The sequence below is a fragment of the Acanthochromis polyacanthus genome, chromosome 24 (genome assembly GCF_021347895.1).
Source record: "Acanthochromis polyacanthus isolate Apoly-LR-REF ecotype Palm Island chromosome 24, KAUST_Apoly_ChrSc, whole genome shotgun sequence".
NCBI lineage: Eukaryota > Metazoa > Chordata > Actinopteri > Pomacentridae > Acanthochromis > Acanthochromis polyacanthus.
In genome coordinates, this window is record NC_067136.1 from 4,439,314 (window position 1) to 4,458,366 (window position 19,053).

Genomic DNA, 19,053 nt, shown 5'->3' on the forward strand with positions numbered 1-19,053 from the left:
ACATCTAGAAAAATGTTACTGCCTTAAACAAAGCTTCATTAATAATGTCTGTATTACTCCCCAGTCAGACATCAGTGAAATAGCATCTCTTAAATAACAAATAATCCCAAATATAGATCTCTTCAAAGTACAACAAAGTGGTGAGGTATGAATGTGTGTGGGATGAAAAATCTAAAGTCTCTGGAGGAATGCCTCAGAGAGGTCAGCTTCTGTATCTTGGGTTCTAGTTCTAATAGTTATTACTACATTGTCTTGATTGGGTCATTTTTGTGTAAATGTAAATAAATAATTTACATCACAAGTGTAACATTTTGTGTCAGACTTTATTTGGTTGGATGATGTGAACAGTCAACAACATACACAAGACTGCTTTTGAATTTCATAGTCAGGTAACTACATTCATTTACTGCTGAAGAATGATAGTCAGCCAGAGCTTTAAAACCATGACAATTGAAGTGAATCATCACGCTTTTAATATGTGTTGCTCTGCTGAGAAACAAAGTTGACTAAGAGCTCATTGCATCCACTGGCACATGCTCCTGTCAACATTCTAATTTGAAAAATGAAATCTATCATCCAAAAGACAAATAAACAAGCAAACTTTTTTGGATAAAAATATAGAGCACAACAAAGTAGTGATGTACGAGTGTGTGTAGGTGTTAGGATTTGGGGGTAGAGAACCCAAGCGCAGGCAAACAGACAGGCAAAAGGTGGTAATGAAAAAGGGTTTTATTTAACAAAAACTCCAAAAACAACTACAGCGACTAGAACCGGGGCAGCAGGACAAAAACCAAACTAATGCTATAGCGCAACAAGGCTTGATACAACAAAGCAGAGAAGTACTCACACAACAGAGGAACTCAAACAAAGGAGCAAACACAAACTGAGGTAATCCAAAGGCAGAGTCCAAGGGGGAAAATCCATGAAGGGGAAAAAGCAGCAAGGGTCCAAAAACACACGTAGTCCAGAGGTGGGGAACAGAGGCTGTGGCAGCGTGTGATGAAGGCAAACAACAAACCGGCAAAGACAGAGGGAAGCAGAGGGTTTAAATGGTTGAGGGAACAGGTGAGTGGAATTGACTAATTGACTAACTGACTAAGGCTGGCAGAGACACACAAGCCAAAAACATACACAAAGGACAATAATGGGGAAGAGAAGGAAAAGGGGAGAAAAAGGGCCATAACCATTACAGTAGGATGAAAAATCTAAAGTCTCTGGAGGAATGCCTCAGAGGAGAGGGCTGTTTTCATTTTTTTTTCAAAAGCTTTCAGCCTTACGGCTCCCTCCTCCGACAGGTTTTTCATCATGTTGTTTGCCAACATTTTCATCTCACTGTAAAAAAAAAAATTAAAAAGGTATTGAAGTAGATGTTTCATCATCATCATTCATCATCAATTGTTCACATATTATTATTACCATGGTTCATATTGTGGACCCCTTCTGAACCTTTCTAAAGCCTCTGATACCGTCAGTTGATGTCTTTCGGCCAGAACTGCAACTGTCACCTCGACCAGAAGAAAGAAATTTGCACAGTTAAAAAAAAAAAAAAAACTATCACAAATTAACATTGTCCTTTAATTTTCACTGGAAGACTAACAAAAGGAAAATATATGTAATATTTTATTAACTTCAATCTGAAAAAAAATTCCGAAAATTTCCCTTAAACTTTCCAAGTTTAAGATGCAGTGTTTCCCCTATAGTTCATTTGGATTAAATGTGTTTAATACACACATGACATTCACATTCATTAATCACTTCATGCAAACAACACAATCTTGTCATACCTCTGGCAAAAGGACATCAAAAATGAAGGCGACCCAGTCTGTTCGCTGCCTTGCTCCTGGTGTTTCCTTGATGACTTTAAACAAGAATGAGACAACCTGGTCGAGTTCATCTTCAAAGTGAAGGGTTGGCCTCTCCCTCCTGAGCTCCCATGATGAGGGAACATCCCAGTTATTATAGCCTGAAAACAAATAGTCAGATTAGTGGATGGTGGTTGTTCACATTGGCAGTGTGACCAAAATTGCTCTAATTTCATTTTACTTTCATAGAAGCTTTCATTTTGAAATGTAACTGATGATATAACATTTATGTCTTCATGCTGATATACTTACCTCTAGGTTTTTCCTGATAGAGATGCTCCCCTTCATGCAGTCAATCAGATCAGCACAGTGAAGCTGGCGCACCCGCTGTGCCTCTTTCACTTCCTCCTGTAATTTCAAAATTCATTTTTCACAAATAATTCTACAAAATGTGGGTCAATAGATCTTGAGTGGCTTTTCACCAACCTTCAGCCCTCATTGTCTTCCCAGTCATGATTCTAAATAGATGGAACATTCCAAGATAAACATATCAACTACACTAAATGTTTATTGATATAGTCGGTGGTCTTCCAAATGTCTATTTTTTGTCAGTTTGTAAAGGATGCTGCTGACGCAAGCAGCAAGAGTTTCACAAGTTCATGGTGACAATAAGTGAAATTTGGAAAAAGAAAACACTTAATATGTCTTCAAATATCATCTAATATAATATGCATCTCTGTCTCTGTTCAACTGTGGGGATTTTTTTTATTAAAGTCCAGATCTCAGTTAGTTCTGATATTATTTCTAGATAGCCCTTGGTCTCTGATCTGCAATGCCGATGTACGATTTATAATATTAGTGTAACTGTTTATTATTGTGTGTCAGGCTTATGACCGGTGGTTCAAACTTACTAATAAAATGAAACAAAGGACAAACATGACAAATACTATGGTGTGCTTCCTAGTGAGACCATTCAGTGGGCCTTAAACCAAGGCTGCCTGTTATTGTTATTGGTGACTACACTGTCCTTTGAAGAAGGTCTTAATTACACATACATGTAAAGTCGCCATATTATATCACTCATTGTGTTGTTGTCACATATTCTTACATGTGTGTCTTCATCATCTCTTCTTTTCCGCTTCAGTCGGAAAACAGGTGAAAGATGGCCAGAAATCATGTCCTTTCCCTCCTTAGTGAAATGGGCAAACCTTCTCCCATGCCTGAAGAAACAAAAAATAATCTAAGAAAAATAGTCATAATACTTAAAGGGCCAGCTAGGGATACAATATAACAATATTTTTATCTAACAAAGAAATCTAATCTCCTTTGTTAGTCTTTGATCTAACAAAGGTTAAATCAATCATACCCTTCCAGGATTAGGTTTTCCATAATAACGGAACACCACCATCTCCGCAGAACTGGCATGTCGTCCTTATAGGAAGAGCACATTCCACAAATCCACAATGATTAACTTCATGTACATGTATGTTGCTGCTACTTTAAATATCCACACTAGTTTGTCAAACTTACAGGAACTGTAACGATCAAATTATCGGTTCAACTTACAACAGTGAAGTCAAATGGATCACCAAGAATGAGGTACCAGGCGTACTGTGTCAGAAACATTAAACAGGTTAAGGTACTGAAAATATGTTCAGCTAATTTGAAAGTTCCATGTTTGAAAGCTTACCATTATCATAAAAATGCCACAGTCATTTGCATGTGTCTGTCTCGGAAGCCCCTGCACCACGATAGTAGAACAAATATCAAAATGTATCTAATACAATTTATTTTAAAAAGCATGGTATCATGATATTGCTTTGATGGGCCAAGTCAGTTTATATGGGGGTGTATATTAATACTAAAAAAGTTTTGAGCAAAATAGTTACAATATTCACTGCAGGCCACCCTCTTTTGGGACACAGCAACAGAGGACACTTGATTCCCATAAATGCAGTTGTATCTTCTGATGAAGTAATGCAATCTTGAAGACTGTTACCTCTATGTCTTTGCCTGTTTTTTCAATCCAGGGACCTGGAACCAGCTGCTTTGCAAGATCACTGTTATTTAAAGAAAATATATGTTAAGTTTGGACTTATTAGATATGTGGAATCAGCAACCAGATAACAACTGTAAAGCAGTCAGGAGAACGTGCTGCTATAATCAAGCAAACCGAACCTGGCAGTCAGGAGAACGTGACTGCAGGAACACATGCAAAAAAAGAGATCTTACAACTGAGGGCTTCGAAATTGATTATGATAACTGGAAGTCATTGCATTTCGCTGTTTTTGCCAAATACATAGCAAATAGAAATAAATCTCAGTTGTAACATCACAAACCTTAGTCAAGGGAACGTCTTTGACTAAATAAAAGTACTCTACAAGCTTATTGCCTCAAACAATTGCGATATCTGTCATGTCCAAACCCCTGCTTTTTGGTGTGATACTGAGAATCAATGAACAGAATTTCTTTCTGCACTGGCTTCATCACCTGTAGAATACAGCAATTACAGGGAGTTCAAAGATTCAAAGACATTCAAATTCTTAACCAAAACGTTGTCATTACAAAGCAAGAAGATTTGAATTGACAGGTTGTTGTAGTGAAGTTGTAGGAAATACGAATGTGATTTTAAAGAGAATAATGGAGAGTGAGGCGAAGGTTTAGACTGCAAGATGAAAAAAATTTAGCAAATTATGTTGTACATGCATTTCATGAGTACGTGACGTTACATCTTACACTGATAATGATCTTATTACTACAGTGAGAGACAGTGCTACTGGGCCATAATGCAAAGGACAAAAAACCCTGAGTGAGCACGTGGAAGAGAGTTCTTGACAATGTTCCAATAAACAACTTCACAAATATAAGCTTAAATACACAAAGAACTTACACACAACATGAAGTGTCCAGGAACCCAGAGAGGAATGACAATGGCATCCATTTCTTGTGAGTTTGCCTAAACCGAGAAGCAAATTTTCATATCCATTTCTCTGTCATCTTGTTATATATGTCTAAATATACTTACGGGCAAAGACTGTAAAGGGCTGCAGCTTAGTGGTGGCAGCCATGTTGGCAGAATATGTAGGTCAAGAACATGAACAGACTTCCCCTGAGAAATAGTCAGTTTAACATTAATGCAAGACATATTTGATTCAAAGAAAGGATTGACACCCAGTGGATAGGCTTCTAAACTATCAGAATGGCTGGACCACAGTGATCAGTGATTGCCATCGGTAAGCACTGATAATTAGCACAGTTCTGGAGGGCAATCAGTTGTAATCTAATGGATATTCTCTGATTTCAAACCGTACCTGTGTCTGCAGGACCTCTTTTACGAGGCGTAGGCAAGCATTTCCCATCTGTGAATATATACACGTGCAAGTTAGGGTTTATGATTCAAAATATAAAAAGCATACTTCCTCTAAATACTTTTGTGTTCCACCATCATTCATTAAGAATTTTGAACACCTGACGTTAGGTACCTCAGAATCCATGTCCAACCGAAGCCCCAAAGTCAGAAAATTTTCTCTTGTCAGACATGTTTTCCCATCTTTGACGATAAGCTCACTTTTTGGTCGTTTATCATCTAGAATGTAGTCCAGCTATGACACAAAAGTAATACAAATTGTAAATTGCTTACGTGTTACCTGAAATTTTTTCAGTACAAAAGTATAGACTGATGAGTGCCCATTTTTCATCTCAACATGATGAATTTACTGTCTTGTTGGAAGTTGGCGCTGTGTATAAAAAAGATAAGAATGAAGATATACATACATGTGCGGGTGGCATGTGCCTTTGCTAGTGAGTCATAAGCAATGACAATGTATTTATTTCTATAAGTTTTTCTCTTTATGGCCAACATTTACCTTTGGTAGATTCCTTTCATACACAGTTGTGTGTGATGAACCAACCAATTGTTGTTACTCTGGGTGGTCTCTAAATGTCCAGGAGGCTCGACATGGTCTGAGGTTGCCTGCCTGTGTTTCAGCTTCACAATGCAATCCACAGTCAAAGCTGTCCTCACCTTTTGCTGCAAGACAATGTCTGTCATCCACAAAACTTCACACAGCTTTCAAACATGCATGTCTTTATAAAATCAAAGCAATACCTTGATATTTTTTGGCGGCTTCTGATTTTGAAGGTCTTGATGCCAAAGACACAGAGTTTGCAGCAAGGAGAGAGGAGGCTGCTGACGTAGAGCTTACAGAGACAGTGGAAGCTTCATGGTCAGAGGAAGATGCTGAGGCACTGTATGGACGTGGTGTGCAGATCGCTGCAGAGACAAATGTACTTTGATAAACGTACTTTAAAAATAAATAAAACAAATGCTTTAATCAATATGTCAAACATTAAAATTATGCCAAAATAAAGTAAATACCTAGGACAGCTTTTCCATCAGAATTGAGGGTGACATTTCCATGAAAGGTTTTCTTCAGTCTGTCGGTGGCCTGCTGATTAAGTCTCTCATTATGGTGATGTAAGATGTTGCGGCATCAGAAAACAATGGCTTGATGGGGAAAGACAGTTCATGAAGTAGTTATTTTTGCGCATTCCAGAGAAGAGCTGCTCTGCTGTTTGTGAATTGAGCCAACCACAGAGTTCAGGTACTAGGGCAATGCATCTTAGGCAATCCTTTTCATCTTTTGTGTTGTATTGATGAAAAGTGTCATACAGTGCATAGTGATCTGCAGAGCCTGTTTCAGGATGGCCATTTTGATCCGGTGGACATTTTTTTTGCTGCAACCAAGGCAAACTGATTTGCAATTTTCCATTCTTGACACATGAAATGTTTTCCGGTGTGGCTGGCGCCAGTCTTCCTTCGTGTGGGCTGAAGGGTAGTCTCTCTGGCTCCCGTAGGTTGGTGTGGGTCACTAGTCCTCGTGCAAAATCATAAATAACAATATTCGGGAAATGTTTGAAGGACAGCAACATGTCCGCAAAGTCTCTGGGGCTTTCTGCTCTTAAATTGAATTTCACTGCATTCACAATGCCACAAGGGCACATGATGACTCCCAGCCACCTTCAAATGGAAAGAAGATTATGTCACAGTAAATATTAATATTGAGTGTTTTGCAGAAACTATGCTCAGTGTACACAGATGACACTGGTACAAATGGTTGACAGTGGTATACAAATCTGTACCTGATGCACCCCAGACTTTTTGGAAAACTTTGTCATAGGTGCTCCTGGATTTCATTTCTTCCCTTAAACGCATAAGGAGGTCCATTTTTGATCCCCTTGAGTCAACACCACACTCACGAACAAGTTTTCTCAAAGTGTCAACCTACATTAACATAATAACAAAAACTTATGAGAAAAGGTCAAAAGAGTTGATTTGAAATATTATAAATAATATAACAGTATGTTTATCTCTCACAAGCAAACAATATACATCACCTTCAAGTTCATTAGTTCACTTGAGAGACGTTCCTCTGAGATCTCAATGTCAGCTTGTTCTGCCCCAGACTTCTTGGTCATCAGTTTGGCATACTCTGTATTCTGTGCTATACCAGCTCTTGAACATGGTGCAACCCATGGCGCCCATTTCTCAAACGAAGGAGAGACTTTGCAGGGATTGTCACGATTACCTTCATAGCCAAACACATTGAATTTTTGTGTTATAAACAGGGTAGACACAAGAGCACAAATTATGCATTGTTTCCAGATAAAAAGAAAATATGTAGACATTCATGGCTTCAACTTACTTTTTAAAAAACCCCTGCAAACAATCTCTCGCTCAACTGAGTGCCAAAATGCCTCGATATCCACATGTCCATCAAACTCTGGCGAGGGATCTTCAATGTCACTCACTACAAGATGGATGGTTAGACTTAAACATGGCAAAACGTTAGTTGCTTGTTAAAAGAAAGGAACAAATATTACCTGGCATACTAAAAACTCCTTTATTGTGTAGGTCCATTATAACGACAGGTGGGTGGACCCCACAATTTACACAGGAAAAATTGTAGTCATGCTCTGTCAGTGCCTCAAAATGTAGATACCCATGTAGAATGGAGTCATGGTTTGGATACTTCTTCTTATTAAGCTCCTCGAGGATGTCCAGAGCCCTTCCAACTGCAGTATGATTCTGCAGAAACATTTGACAGGTAAAAATGTAAGAAAATTATATTTAAACATTTGATTACAAGTAACTGCTATAACTCCTCAGACATTTTAGACTAAGTAGCTTAAAATGGTTTAAAAAATGAGCAGATAAGCTATTAGTCATTCTAAAAAGGACATAGAAATAAAAAAAACAAATAATAAGGAATACCAGCACAGACTGTCTCAGGAAAAGGCAAAGATGTAATGTCAGTATGACACTGTCATCAAAGTTGTGCAGACCCTCACTCCACTCCTGGTAGCGGTAGAATGTTCCACATATCGCACACCTCTTGCAATAGGTGGACACATCTATGATAAAGAAAATTACTCTTAAATGTACAAGAATCGTAAAATATAGTATTTTAATGGAATGTTTCAGTTTTAATAAATGCGAGAAAGATCATGATATCTTGTATTTTTGACAATAGCACATCATGCTTATATGATGTTTCTCTAACAAACACAGACCTTCTTCTAGACCTGTAACCGTGGCTATCTTGGCTTTCTGCGATACCAGGATTGGTTCAGAAAGAGGCACCTTTCCCGGACACACCGTACAAAATGTTTCGTTTGGGATTAGGTGCTTTGGCAAAGTGTTGATGTGGGGTGGAGCACATACGTCATCTGGCAAGACACTTGGTACTTTCTTGTTCTTTAGCAAATAATTAATCATTGCCATCAGACCATCTCCTTCGGGGGGATATACAGATGCTGAATGTTGCACTGTGCTGTGTCCATCCTGAGATCCATGACTTTCAAAAACATCAAACACATCAGAGTCTGTTGATCTAACTTTTCGAAAAAGTTTAGGATGTGTTTGGTTCAAATGCCATTTCGCAATTGACTTATGTAGACAACTGTTTTTCGGCTTAGCACGAGGGCAGTGCCAAGTATTTTTTTTTTGTCATAATACACCACTACTCTCCCTAACCGATAGTAGTATGATGTGCCTGTATCCTTTACAGACACATAAAGTTTAGTTTCTCCTTTGCCGAGTCTGATCTCGTCGCTCAGAGAGCATCCCTCGGACTCTGCTGCTTGTTTGTGGGCGAAACAGACCTGCTTTGTTTTTTCAGAAATCCATTTTTGTTCAACCATATCTGTCAGGACTTCCTCTTTAAGGGCTGTGGCTGTATCTGACGAAACGGGACAATGAGATATGGATTTCAGATACATACACTGAAATCCCATTAGTCCACTTCTTCTCGCAAACTCCCCTGCCCGTCTGCATTGCTCCACCTCACATAGAACTTTATGCTTTTCTCCCCATGTACAAATCTGAACGTGAATAGGTGCAGTTGGTCCAGAAAATGTTCTTTTTACAACAAATATTCCATTCTTTTAGTCAACACACTGGGATGGAAGATGGTGGCTTGATGTTATGTCAGCAATATTTGATCTGTGGCGTCTCTGAATATGTACTTTTATGTTCTTTTTGCTAACAATTAAATTGCAAAATGTGCAAGTTGTTTTATTCTGTGGCCTTGACAGTATTTTAATATTTGAGCTAATGGGGAGAGACAAAGGGGAAGTTGGTAGAGAGGTGGCTGCAGGAGCGGCGGTTGCAGCAGGCACGGAGGTGGCAACAGGAGCAGGGGTGGCTGCAGGAGCGGCGGTTGCAGCAGGCATGGAGGTGGCAACAGGAGCAGGGGTGGCTGCAGGAGCGGCGGTTGCAGCAGGCACGGAGGTGGCAACAGGAGCAGAAGTCACTGCTGAGGCAAACATATTTCATCTTAAAAATGGAAGAAGTGAAATTACATTTATTTAGTTACATTCTAATGCTAAAAGATAAAAATACAATACCTAAAGTTGACAAATTGTGGCTGCAGGTCTGCACATGGTTTAAGAAGAAAGCCTTTTCTGGAGCTGTATGCCCACAGTAACAGCAATGGTAGTGTGCACTTTTTATACAGCCTCTAAGGCACTTGTACATTTTGTAACCTGAAAAAGAAAAATCAGTTCGTACTTCAATGACATTCTTATGAGAGGTTCTTTTCTAAAAAACATAAACTCCTAAACTTGTATTGTAGTAATAACAAATTTACATTTAACAATGGACCTCTCTACATTTAAAAGAAATACATACCTCCATGTCGAACAGCTGCTGTTTCGTGACACTGTATGTGGGCAGTCATGTTTTCATACTCTCCTTTTTTATGACAGACAACACATGTGTGTTGTCCATCTTTATAAAATAGGCCAATTTGTTCGGCATCAGCACATATGGTTGGATGTATCTGAAAGTACACATTAGTTGTCTTTTACTTATTCACACAGCTGAGTTTTATCAAAACATGAGGGTCATGTGACCTCATGGTGCAGCACAGATTCATCTTGCAGGAGTGTCACATTTTCAAGTGACATTCTAGTGTGACCAAACTAGGGTGATCATATTTTGATTTCCAAAAGAGGACACTCTGCCTGGGCTCAAGATACTTAAATTATACTCTCAGTTTACTCAAAGATGCATTTTTACTTATAATCCTTTGTATGGATGGAAAATTCAGTTCTATAACAAAATAATATCTCTATAGCCAAAGACACAAATTCAGATAGGATTCTCAGAGGTTACTCAACAGGCTTTATGTCCAAAATGATCCGTCTTTGATAAGATTCAGTGGCACAAAAATAAGAAAAACTCTGGAATTAAATAATGATAAAAACAAAATATAATGTATAGCTACACAAGTTCCTAAAAAAAGGCCACAAATCATACTGATGTCCACATTTCATTTAATTCGACTCCTTTCCCTCCGATGACGTACAATCTTTAGGCGCCTTAAGCACCGTGAAAACTGAAAACGAATTCAATCATAAAAGTCTTTGAGTATGACACAAATAAAAAATAAACAGAATGCTAAGATTACATCAAAACAACAAAAAAAATGACATAAAACAAAGTCTAATTACCGTGTCGCCTCTGGAACTTTGTGTACTGTTGGTTGCCTTGGTAACTCAACTTTCTGCTCTAAGAGCGCGGTTACCCACAATTCCATACATAAACGCGCCAAGTGCTCGTTCAAAATAAAACATATGTATTCACTAAATCTCATTTTAACAACACAAACCCTTCAACCCTTGAACATTAATTTGCTGTTTACGCTTCAGCGGTTACATAATGCCTCTTCTGTATTAGCATATCAACTTATAACAAAATAATAGCTTTCTTTTCAAGTCTTACATGACAAATACAAAAATACCTAATATGAAATAATGTGAAAAACATTTATAAAACACCGAAACGTATGGACTGAGCTTCTTCTTTTCTTTTCCTTTCGGCTTTTCCCTTCAGGGGTCGCCACAGCGAATCAATTGCCTCCATCTAACCCTGTCTTCTGCAGCCTCGTCTCTCACACCAACTACCTTCATGTCCTCTTTAACCACATCCATAAACCTCCTGTTTGGTCTTCCTCTAGGCCTCCTGCCTGCCAGTGGGAAACTCAGCATCCTTCTACCAGGGCTACACTAGCCAGTGTCTTATTGTGCCGGTCCCAAGCCCGGATAAATACAGAGGGTTGCGTCAGGAAGGGCATCAGACGTAAAACTTTGGCCAAATCAATCATGTGAATCAAACAGATGGACTGAGCACAGCAGAGAATTTACACGAATTTATAAAACACCCTCGGGCGCCCTGGACGGTAAAAAGTACACCTATCCAGACAAAAGAGGACGTTTGGTCACCCTATTTGCGACGTTCATTCATTCTTTATGTGACGTTTACACAGCAACAGGCTGGTGTACTTCTGTTTCTTCAATGAAATAATATTACATACTATAATATCGCCTATCACCATAGCTATGAAACAACAACATGCAGCAAGTCATTCACATTTATTACATGAAATATGCTAAAACTTACGGTGTGGACACGACCCGCCATGGTTAAAGATTCAAATCTCATATCTCGCGTGCTTCTCCGTGACTGCCGGTGAGAGGCGTGTCGCAAAGTGACGCGAAGCTTTGCGACACGCCTACTTTGCGACACGCCTCTCTCTTGCAGCCTGCAGACAGACCCGTCTCGTATTTATACCCTGATCACAAATGCTGGTGGGCCACAAAGAAATTCGACAGTGGGACGGATTCGGCCCTCGGGCCGGACTTAGATGGATAATATGCATGGATCATTCCAGAACTGGAGGATATTTTATGTCCCATTCATCAAATTTCAAATAATCCATGTAACAAAACACTAAAATACACAGTTGTTGTGTAAATGTTCTTATCCTGAGACCAAATCTATAAAAAAAAAACTATAGGAGAAAAGAATGTTTGAAAATATTTTTTAAAACACCAAGTAAGTCTGGAGTTCCCCTTAAAGGGGAACTTCAGTTTTTTTTTCCACCTGGGGTCTGTTTTCATATGTCTTTTCATACATGTGAGTGATGGAGAAATGAATTTTCGACATAACTGCAGTATTTAGCCAGGCAGGCAGTTTCGCAGCTCAGCTAGCAGCTCAGCTAGCAGCTCAGCGAGCGAAAAGTATGGGGCAACGTGCCCCCCCGCGTCAAAGTCCGCCCCAACGTGCTTTTTTTCCCACACTGACCGGCTCAGATAGTCTCAACGAGTGTCCCACAGCATACTAGAGATGAGAAGTGAACGAAAACTTCCACATTACTTGGCGATCGCCATTTGTTGTGGTCTGTATCCAAATCTCAGGACGCTAGAAAGCAAATCTCGTTCTGAAATCGCGTGATAGCTCGCGCCAAAACCAGAGAATCTTGGAGAAGAATATATTTAGGTGACACTTTTCTCGGTCTGTGGCTGCTGTGTTAAAGACACAGAAAGACTCACCAGCTCTTTAAGTATCAAAATAATCCTGCTGTCATTTCACCGATTCTAACAAAACATTACTCCATATGTAGCAGACTTAAAATGATTGCTCACACTCCACAGGATCGGCACGTTTATTCTCTATAACAGAGAGGCACAGGTCAGAAAACGGCGACACACACACAGGCAACGGTGAAAGTTCTCTCCCTCCTCATCAGAAGCCGTCCGGCTTTTTTTTTTATACACACACACATATATATATATAGATATAGATATATATATATATACACAATATATGTGCATTAAACAGCAAATAAACAATATCCAACAAAACAAAATACCAGAACCCACCTATAACAGAGAGGCACAGGTCAGAAAACGGCGACACACACACAGGCAACGGTGAAAGTTCTCTCCCTCCTGCAGCAGGCCAAACACACGGGAATGATTGTCGGAAAATCGTTTTAAAACAAGTTTTACCAATCAAAACTCGGATCGAAATTCATTCAAAAATCATTAGTATCTGTTCCTTAAGTTTTTATTTGCAGTCTTGAAGAGCCTAACAATATTTTATGGCCGCTAGAACGACAATTAGGAGAGACAGCATCAACATAGGTCCTACCTCATCAGAAGCCGTCCGGCTTTTGCCGGGAATACACAGCTTCCTCACGTATGCCTCGGATGTGTGCGCCGCTAATTAATGACCCCCCCGCTACAACAGGTAACTGGAACCATATACAAAGAAATATGAACTTCTGGGCAAAAAACACAGAAATAACCCAAAAGTAGCAACAGAGACAATATCCACATTTTGAGAAGGTTCACCAAAATACATTATATTCAATTACTTACTCAGCTACATACTCCCCTCTGAACTTCTCAAACTGTGCAGATCAATAGCTGGAATCATGGTAACATAAGCATAACTCATTGTTATTCCTAACATACATCATAAAAGCGACATACAAGCCTCCCAACAAAAGGGAAAGTGAAGCAAAGAAGCTGGCCAGACCTCTAATATTCACATGCTGAAGAAAGTGCCGTAAACACAATCTCATACTGATGTCTAAATAACTGTTACCTTCATGTTTGTCATTCTGAAAATAATGTACATCCACAATGGCTGAAGAACATTCTTTTGACTTAACAACTTATGTGAACAAAGCTTTGGCAACCTCACTGACTAAATGGCCTGTTCCTTTGTGTTTCTGCGTCATGTTTTGAATCAGTCTATTAACTGGCTTGACTATTCTGCCTACTCGTGTCCTAATATGACTCACTGAACCACCTTGTGACAGTTCATCAAGTCTTGGGGCAATTGCAACATCATTCTTGGCTTTTGCACTCTCTGAATGACTGACAATAGGTTCTGGCTGATCCACAGTGTGTTCAGACCCTATTTCACTGCTGTTGCCTTCATCTGGTTCAGGATAACAGTTCATCTCATTTCTGACACTTTCACTGATACAGATACTTGATTCAGTATTGTCAAGAGGGGTTTGGTAAGACTCATGGGACACAGGCACTTTCTTTTGAGAGTCTTTTGGATAAACTGACTCAGCTACCCAGCTAGCAGTGCGTGCCGACCGATTAACCTCAGTCTCCACCAGACTGACACTCCCAGCAACCTCACTTTGCTCCAGACTTGATTCAGAACCACTGTCGAACGACAAGTCCTCATCCTGCTCCATCTCCACTGGCAAGAAGTTGGCTTGTAGCAGCAGGTTTCTGTGGACAATCCTTTCTTGACCTGTGATGGGATGTTTGATGCGATAGATCTGGCACCTTGAGTCTTTTGAGACCACTGTGTAGAGAGTAGACTCCCACCTATCTGCAAGCTTCCTGCGGCCACGCACACACCTGTTAGCCAGAAGAACCTGATCACCTTCCTCAATATCTGTGCCTTTTATCCGCTTGTTATACTGGTCTGTCTGTCTCTGCTGGCTGATGTGTGCATTGACTTGAGCCACAGCCAGGGCTTCCTTGAGATCTTCTCTCATCCTCTTTACATAACTGTCATAGTCTGTGATGTCATTGTTCATTTCCAAGTTGTGAAACATAACATCCACTGGGAGTCTTGGGATCCTCCCAAACATCAAATAAAAGGGGGCAAAACCAGTTGACTCGTGAACTGTGCAGTTATAAGCAAAGGTCAATGTTTGCAACATCTGTGGCCACCTCTGCTTGTCCCTGGGAGGTAGAGACCTGATCATGTTGCCAAGTGTTCTGTTGAACCTCTCAGTGTTGCCATTCCCCATTGGGTGGTACGGAGTGGTCCTTGACTTTTTCACTCCAGTTATTTGCAACAGCTCTTGAATCAACTGGCTTTCGAAATTTGCACCTTGGTCTGAATGGATCCTCTGCGGGAAACCATAGACGCAGAAGTATCGATCCCACAACTGACGTGCAACTTGTTTTGCAGACTGATCAGGGCATTTGAAGGAATGGGCCATTTTGGTGAAGTGGTCTGTCACCACCAACACATCCACACTCTTCCCCTTGGAATCCTCTGCAGACCAGAAATCCAAGCAAACTGGCTCCAATGGGCTTGTGGTCTTGATGCTTTCAAGCTTTGCCCTCCCTTCAGGCTCCAGTGTTTTGCTTACAACACAGCGTTTATAGCATTTTACATAGTCTCTGATACTGCGCTCCATGCCAGCCCAGAAGAATCTCTGTCTTGCCAGATACAAAGTCCTGGTTTGTCCCTGATGACCTGCGTCATCATGGACACCACATAGAATTTGTTTGACTAAGGAGGAAGGCGCCATGTACTGGTGTCTCTTTCTTCCAGTTAACGGGTCCTTAGAGACTCTGTATAGGATACCGTCGAGCATTTTCAGTTTCTGCCACTGTTTCAGAGTCTTTAACGCCTTTGATGATAATCCTGTTCGCTCCCTCCTTGAAGGTCGTCTCCCACGATCGACAAAAGGGATAACCTGTGACAGTGTGGCATCCCTCCTCTGTTCATCCTCTAGCTCTTGGAGAGCAAAGACAGGCAGTGCATCCTGACCTGGTGGAGTGAGGTTCTGCAGGTCCTGAGCAAGCCATGAGACCACTCTCTGCTTGGATCCCTGATCCCACTCAACATGGCTGTCCAGGACCGCAGACACCTCACCACTGGTCAGAGAACGATGCTCAAGATTCTCTAATAACAGCCGATGTTCGACACTCTGATGGTTAGTACTGACTCTGAATACTTCCTGAACTGTGTCCTCTTGGACCTGTTGAGACTCCTCCAACAGTATTTGATATGGTTCCTCTATGAGTCGCTGGCAGACACGGCCCTGGACAAAAGGCTGCCTGCTCAAAGTGTCAGCAACAACATTTTTGCTGCCAGGTATGTACTTGATGCTGAAGTTATATGGTGACAGCTTGGAGACCCACCTTTGCTCACATGCATCAAGTCTGGGCTTTGTGAGGATGTATGCAAGGGGGTTATTGTCTGTCCAGACTGTGAAAGTGTGTCCTTTAAGCCAGTGGCTAAATTTGTCACAGACAGACCACTTTAGTGCCAGAAACTCTAAGCGGTGAGCAGGATAGTTGCTTTGAGCACGTGTGAGTGCCTTGCTGGCGAAGGCGATAGGGCGTGCTTTACTGTCACCCTCTTGGAGCTGAGACAGCACAGCGCCTAAACCATCCTGAGACGCATCTGTAGACAAGATGAATGGCTTACTGAAATCAGGATGTGCAAGTACAACACACTCTAAGAGTGGAGCTTTCAACTGCTCAAATGAGTTACGATGCTCATCCCTCCAGTCACTTGCATGCAACTTCTTGAATGCGGCAAAACCTCTTGCATTCCCTTTTTTCCCTTTCGGTGCAGCAGTCAGTGAAAACAATGGCTTAGCTATCCGAGAACAACCATGAATGAACTGTTGATAGTACATGACCATTCCCAGAAATGACTTAATCTTCTTCTGAGAAGGTGTGACACCATCCTCCATCATTAGATCGAGTTCAGTCACAGAAGCAATTGCTTTGACTTTATCAGGATCAGTTGCTACGCCATTTTCATCCACAATATGGCCAAGAAACTTGACACTTCTCCTTAGAAGCTGACACTTTTTTGGAGCCAGTTTTAGACCATGAGCACGTAGTCTACTGAAAACTGTCTCAAGCCTCCTGAGCGCTTCTGCTTCATCTGGAGCATACACAAGCACATCATCCAAGTAGCAGAGCAGTGTCAAGAAGTTCTGGTCACCAAATATGCCCATCATGAGGCGCATGAAGCTTGCGGGGCTGTTACATAGTCCTTGGGGGAGTCTGTTGAACTCATAAAGCCCCATAGGCGTAGTGAAGGCTGTCAGCTTCTTGTCTTCGTCTGCCATGGCGATATTATAGAAACCGGAGGTGAGGTCCATTGCACTGAAAATGGCACTTCCTCCCAAGGCTACCAGACAGTCTGACTGATGGGGCAAAGGATGAGTGTCCTTGACTGTGCGTGCGTTTAACCAGCGGTAATCCACACATATCCTGAGGTCCCCATTCTTTTTCCATACCAGCACTAGTGGGGATGCCCACTCACTGTTGGACTTACGAATGAGCTCACGCTCCTCCATCTCTGAGAGCACTTGGGGGAGTTTGTGGTATTGCCCAGGTGGAACACGCCGGTACGGGAGTCGGAATGGCCGCTCATCAGACAAGTGGATACGGTGGACGAAATCCTTAGCTAGCCCACAATCCATGTTTGTCCTTGAGAAAACTTCCTCGTACTTTTGGATCAGTTGCAAAAGTTGTGATTTCCATTCATCTGACACCTCGCATGAATCAATGTCCAGATCATCCAACCCCATGTCGTGCAGACTGTTACAAAAACTGGAGTGATGAGGAGCCCCAGTATTAACAGGCCCTTTGTTATGCACCTTCTGATTGTTCACTTGGACTGTTGGAGTTGTTTTTTGATCTGACGTTACATCCAGATCCTCAACAGCAATGCAGGTGGACGCATCAGCCAGCTTGGTGTGACGCCTTAAGGTGACTGCTTTATCTGAGGTGTTCAAAACCCTAACTGGGACCCATCTGTCACCATTCATTGCCACTACAGACCTGCAGACAGTGATGTCCTTCTTGTGGATCTGTGCTTTGGATGGTTCAACTAGAATCGCACTGCCTTCAGAAAGGGGTGATGAAGCAGGCAATTTACCCCAGACCAGGTGTTCTTGTCTTGGGAGTAGTGTCACTGCTCTTTCAAGCCTAACTGTGCCAATGTGGTCTGGCATCATGTCACCTTTCCATCTGTTAATGCCAGATAACATGTTGAGAAACTGCATTATCTCGGGCGTGTCTGTGGACTCGGGCTTGGTCAGGACCTGCCAGAAGTGGGGAGACTGCTTGAACTGCTTTAAGATGTGCTTAATAACATTTGTGCCAATAATCATCTGATCTTTCTGTCCAGGAACAACCAAGGCAGGCACACTGAATGTACAACCATATACTTCCATCTTCAGGTTGTAAATGCATTTGGGTTTGACTTGAAATCCTCCACAACCAACAAGTACAACATCATTGTTAGCACAGTAAGTCTCTGATGCCAATCCAGCACTCATAAGCATCTGTTCAGCCTCTTCACTTATAGTACATGCCATGGAGCCAGTGTCCAATAGTGCTCGCAATGAAATCTTATTATTCACCTGTGTATCAGTGTAGAACAGGCTGTCTGCTTTATCAAGGTGAACTATGTTCTGAAATAACACAACAGTACCAGGTGGAGCAGATTTCAGGCTTTCAGCGTAGACAGATTGTGCATCTTCATCCAAATTGAGGGATTCAACACAGTCACTCACACTGTCCCCTCCACAGTGTGAGTATTTTAGTTTCCCTGAACAGGTGTGCTGCCATCATGCTGTGCATTAGGGGCTTTCGGACAGTCCCTCCTCATGTGCCCCTGCTCTAGACAGCCTAGACATCTCCTCTCCCTCATGCAGTGTGTGCGTGTTGAGTGAGAGTTGTTACCACAGACCTGGCAGTGAGTGAATTGAGCTGGGGGAGGAAACTGCGAACCAGCAGCATGAGCAGGTTGGCTTGTGCGTTCCAACACTCTCTCCAGCATACTCAACACACGTTCCAGAGCACTTGGGTCTGAAGCAGCTGCGTCAGTTGACTTGGTTGGATTGGTAGGTGTGTACTTAGCTGTGTTAACTTGAGCATAATCGGTTTCTGGCTCTGACGGGCTAATGGCTGCAACAGCTGTAGCTACCTGAAGGACAGGTTTTTTGATCTTTGTGCTTGGTTTTTCAGTTCGGTGCTCTCTCTGGTATTCATCAATGGCCTCTTGCACCTCTATGAATGACCACTTACTTATAGGCTTGCACCTGAATACACAGGCGAGACTGGGATCAGGGCAGTTTCTGATAAACATCATGGCTATTTCAGCATT

At 41.4% G+C, this 19,053-nt stretch overlaps 1 protein-coding gene and 2 long non-coding RNA genes across 3 annotated transcripts; all 3 read right to left on the reverse strand.

Moving 5' to 3' along the window:
• Nucleotides 1-304: 304 nt before the first annotated feature.
• Nucleotides 305-1,898, reverse strand: LOC127532724 (uncharacterized). Its single transcript, XR_007940372.1, has 3 exons — nt 1,785-1,898; nt 1,417-1,505; nt 305-1,332 (listed from the first exon to the last, which is right to left on the reverse strand). It is a non-coding gene; the product is annotated as an uncharacterized LOC127532724 (long non-coding RNA).
• Nucleotides 1,899-3,142: 1,244 nt separating this feature from the next.
• Nucleotides 3,143-9,475, reverse strand: LOC110950232 (uncharacterized). Its single transcript, XM_051944754.1, is given in 16 exon segments — nt 3,143-3,543; nt 3,802-3,862; nt 4,693-4,758; nt 4,828-4,911; nt 5,114-5,161; nt 5,285-5,404; nt 5,669-5,832; nt 5,911-6,075; nt 6,181-6,292; nt 6,294-6,814; nt 6,817-6,822; nt 6,945-7,086; nt 7,200-7,390; nt 7,508-7,612; nt 7,686-7,890; nt 8,077-9,475. Coding segments are annotated over 9 exon segments (1,389 nt in total). The 5' UTR covers nt 7,723-7,890; nt 8,077-9,475; the 3' UTR covers nt 3,143-3,543; nt 3,802-3,862; nt 4,693-4,758; nt 4,828-4,911; nt 5,114-5,161; nt 5,285-5,404; nt 5,669-5,722.
• Nucleotides 9,476-9,716: 241 nt separating this feature from the next.
• On the reverse strand, nt 9,717-13,313 carry LOC127532725 (uncharacterized). Its single transcript, XR_007940373.1, has 3 exons — nt 13,029-13,313; nt 9,994-10,144; nt 9,717-9,848 (listed from the first exon to the last, which is right to left on the reverse strand). It is a non-coding gene; the product is annotated as an uncharacterized LOC127532725 (long non-coding RNA).
• Between the last annotated feature and the right edge of the window lie 5,740 nt (nt 13,314-19,053).